General features: G+C 43.4%; 3 protein-coding genes across 3 annotated transcripts; all 3 read left to right on the plus strand.

The window, feature by feature from the left end:
* Window position 1: 1 nt before the first annotated feature.
* On the plus strand, window positions 2–1,279 carry TM35_000451540 (uncharacterized protein; the record flags this gene model as incomplete). The annotated part of the gene is made up of 1 exon (XM_029030251.1): window positions 2–1,279. A coding segment is annotated over one exon (1,278 nt), but the record flags the coding sequence as incomplete, so codon positions are not given.
* Window positions 1,280–2,392: 1,113 nt separating this feature from the next.
* Window positions 2,393–2,734, plus strand: TM35_000451550 (uncharacterized protein; the record flags this gene model as incomplete). Its single annotated transcript, XM_029030252.1, has 1 exon — window positions 2,393–2,734. One exon carries the CDS (start codon window positions 2,393–2,395, stop codon window positions 2,732–2,734), a length of 342 nt encoding a protein of 113 aa, XP_028878483.1.
* A 35-nt stretch (window positions 2,735–2,769) lies between these two features.
* TM35_000451560 (uncharacterized protein) lies at window positions 2,770–3,444 on the plus strand (the record flags this gene model as incomplete). The annotated part of the gene is made up of 1 exon (XM_029030253.1): window positions 2,770–3,444. A coding segment is annotated over one exon (675 nt), but the record flags the coding sequence as incomplete, so codon positions are not given.
* Between the last annotated feature and the right edge of the window lie 2 nt (window positions 3,445–3,446).

The following is a 3,446-nucleotide window of genomic DNA, read 5'->3' on the forward strand; positions in this document are numbered from 1 at the left end:
CGGCGGTGCGCTGCGTGTACGCCCCGCTGCTGAGAGCGAGTGGCTTACATGCGGTGCGGGCAGCCGTGTGTCTGCATGTGGGAAGTACGCAGACCTCTGCCGCCAGCGTACCGCAAGAGCAACAACAACCATTTCTAATACTACTGTTGGACAGCCAAAGGCGGTGATGGCGATTGACAGTTCTCATCATGATGGTGATGTTTCAGGAACCATCTTTACTGAACTCTTTCTCGGGTTGCCGCGAAAACGTGAAGAAGGAAGCAGAGTACCACCTCGAGGTGATCAAGGTAAGTCTGGTAAACCTGGACAACCATTGACGGAACACCGTGCTGAAACAGGTGGAGTTGGGAACATTATCAGAGAACCAGAACAGTCAGTAGTTCCATCTCCTCCAGAAGTTTTATCGGACGAGTCCCCTCGTACACAGCACACGGATCCTGTGGGAATAGAAGAGCCTGCTGGATCTAGTGGGGCAAGGAGTAACTCCAGTAGTGGCGATGGTGCTGAACATAGTGCAGTGGATGCGTTATCATCAACAAGTGCAGCAGGAACACAAAAAACACAAGAAGAGATTCAGCAAACACAAAGCAAAAATGACGGAACTGATGTGGCATCACAGGGAAAGCAAGAGATATCGAGCAGCACAACTGACAACAATAGACACAGTAATGTTAATCATCGTGGTGATGCCGTCAGTTCATCGGTTATTTCTGCCCCTCAAGCGGAGAGGAGTACCTCTACTAATGGAGGTGGTGATAGTGCTGGAGAACACACCGAAACTCAGCAGTCTAATCCACCTGCAGAAGGGAGCCTAGGCTCATCAAATAACACAGGGGATAAAACTGTACCTGGCGATTCTAATCTTTCTGCAGCAACGGAGGTTACTGCACAGGAAAGTGCAAGTGGAAGTGCTCCACCAGACTCACAAGAAACCAATTCCACTACTCAGCCGAGCCCCGCAAATACTGTCAATGAAGAATCAACCGCGACTCCATCTCGTGACTCTAATCTTACCCAGCAATCTACTGCAACTGATGATGTAACTGCCGCACCAAATCCACCAGAAACAAATACCACTACTCTGCCGAGCACCGAGAACAATGTCACAGAAGCACCAACCACCACTCCATCTCCTGTACCCAACGCAGAGATCAACACTATTGCTTCCGCTGTACAGAAGAATAAGGCTAATGTTGACAGCAGTGTCAGTCCTGTGTGGATGCACACTGCAGCACCGCTGCTGATTGTGGCTGTGTTGTTCTCCGTTACCGTGTACTGAACGGTGGTACTCACTTGAGGACAAATAATAATAATGGTTTTCTTAATATAATCATATTTGCGTACATCCCCCATGGGTGGATAAATTAATAATCTGTTTACCAGCTTTCTCTTTTTATTATGAATTTCTTTTTCTTTTACTTTTATGTGTGTGTTGTTTTTCTAATAATTCCATTACTTGCTTTTCCCGTTGTGTGTGTGCAGAAAACTGGGCTGTTCTGCTCACTGACGGTATACATCTCTTGCTAGTACACAGATTTGTGTGTGTGTGTGTGCATGCAGTAATTTAATATACATAAACTAGAGCCATGGGGTATTGTGTGTGTTCTTGGAGACTCTCTCTGTGCGTGTGTGCCTGGGTTTTGCACTGTGATGATGATGATGAACTGCTTTTTTGCAGTGGGAAAATGAAATAATAATAACAGATGAATTTATATTTGTAATTGCGTATATATACACATATATAGACTTATACCCATAGTTGATGTGTATATTTCTGTGTTTATTGGGTAAAATGGGCTACTGTTTAATATCTTTTTTTTTGCTTGTGGTTCCCTTTGTTGTTCTGTGCAGAGAAAAGAAAAAGTATTAATTGATATATATGTATTCTTAATTGCATACACACACCAGTATATCTATGGTTCTGTGATATTGTTGTGCGGTTGGTCTTACTCTCAATTTTTGTTTGTTTCTTTTTCTTTTTGTGGGTGTTGTGTGTTTTGCCATTCACTTTGCTGTTGAATTGTTTTGTGCGGAAAAACAATAATAAGGAATAAACATATATTTATAATTGTGTATGTGGTTTGACCGAAAGTGAAAATCTTTTGTATTTCTATGCTTTGTGCTTCTGATGGTCCTTCTCTCACTTCATTTATGGTTTTGAGGGATTAATTGGGATTATCTTTTTTCCGTGCTGGGCATTGTGTTCTTTGTTGGGCTCTTTAATCTTTTTGCGCGTTGCCCTTTCTTGTGATTTTCCTAAGATTTGTTTTTTTATCTTTTTCTGCGTTTTTCCTACTGTGTGTGTGTCTATTTTATTTTTTATTAGGTTCTGCTAACCTTTTTTTTTTCTTTGAGTTTTGGTTACATTGAACTATACAAGTAACTTTTTCCCATGATGTTGCTGCGACGACTGTTGTTTTTTATGGCACTTTTTTTGAGTGTTGCCTGCGTGTGTGTGGTGGCTGGAGAGACTGGAGAACAGGCAGAACGTACATGTTCTGATCCCTTAACTGTTGCTGATGATAATGGTGGTTGTGATCCAGGCAAGAAGGGTTGCAAGTGTGAAAATAAACCCAGTGAAGATCTTCCTGAGTGTACGGAACCTGAGAAGGAGAAATGCAGTAACGAGGATGGTGGTAGTGAAGGAGAGTGCCGTAAAGATACTACACCTCCTTGTCGACCAAAGGAACCAGAAGATAATCAAACAAGGAACCTGGTACTGTTGGTGCTCTGAATGGTACTGGTGGTGTTGGAGGAGCAGGAAGTGGAATGGGAGAACCAGGTGGTCCTGGAACGCCATCACAACTACAACAACAACTTCAAGGAGGCGGTCAAGGTCACGTTGCAGGAGAGGAAATAAAAGATGGTCTTGCTGAACGTAAGCCCGATGCAACTGAAAACGGGGATAGTGATGAAAACTCTTCACTGAACCAACAGGGTGAAGAAGAACTTCATCAAACAGCAAAAGTCCAATCAGATATTACGAACCTTTCCCTTATCGCAAAGCAATCCGCTACTCAAGAAATTGCTGGACCCCAAGGTCCTACTGTTACTTCTACTACTGCTATTACTACTAGTAGTCCTGCTGATCCTCTTGGTACGTCGTCAGAAAAAGAAACACTTGGAGTACAACGTGGGAGTGAAAAGGATGGACACGATACAGTGGACTCCGCTAATTCACAGAGCCAGAATATCAACGCTGAGGAACAGGCGTCTGAACATACACAGTCTAAAGAAGGTATTGATACACAATTAAATGCTGAGAATGGCACTACAACTGCAGGAAGTGAATCAACAAACAACACAGGTGATGTGGGTAATACAGATACAACCACCACCACCACCACAACAACAACAACAACACTTCCTCCTGAACTCACAAACAACAAGAAGGGTGATGCAGACAGCAGCAGCAGTATCAGCAGTTCTGTGTGGGTGCGTGTACC

Source organism: Trypanosoma theileri (assembly GCF_002087225.1).
Source record: "Trypanosoma theileri isolate Edinburgh chromosome Unknown TM35_Tth_45_V1, whole genome shotgun sequence".
NCBI lineage: Eukaryota > Euglenozoa > Kinetoplastea > Trypanosomatida > Trypanosomatidae > Trypanosoma > Trypanosoma theileri.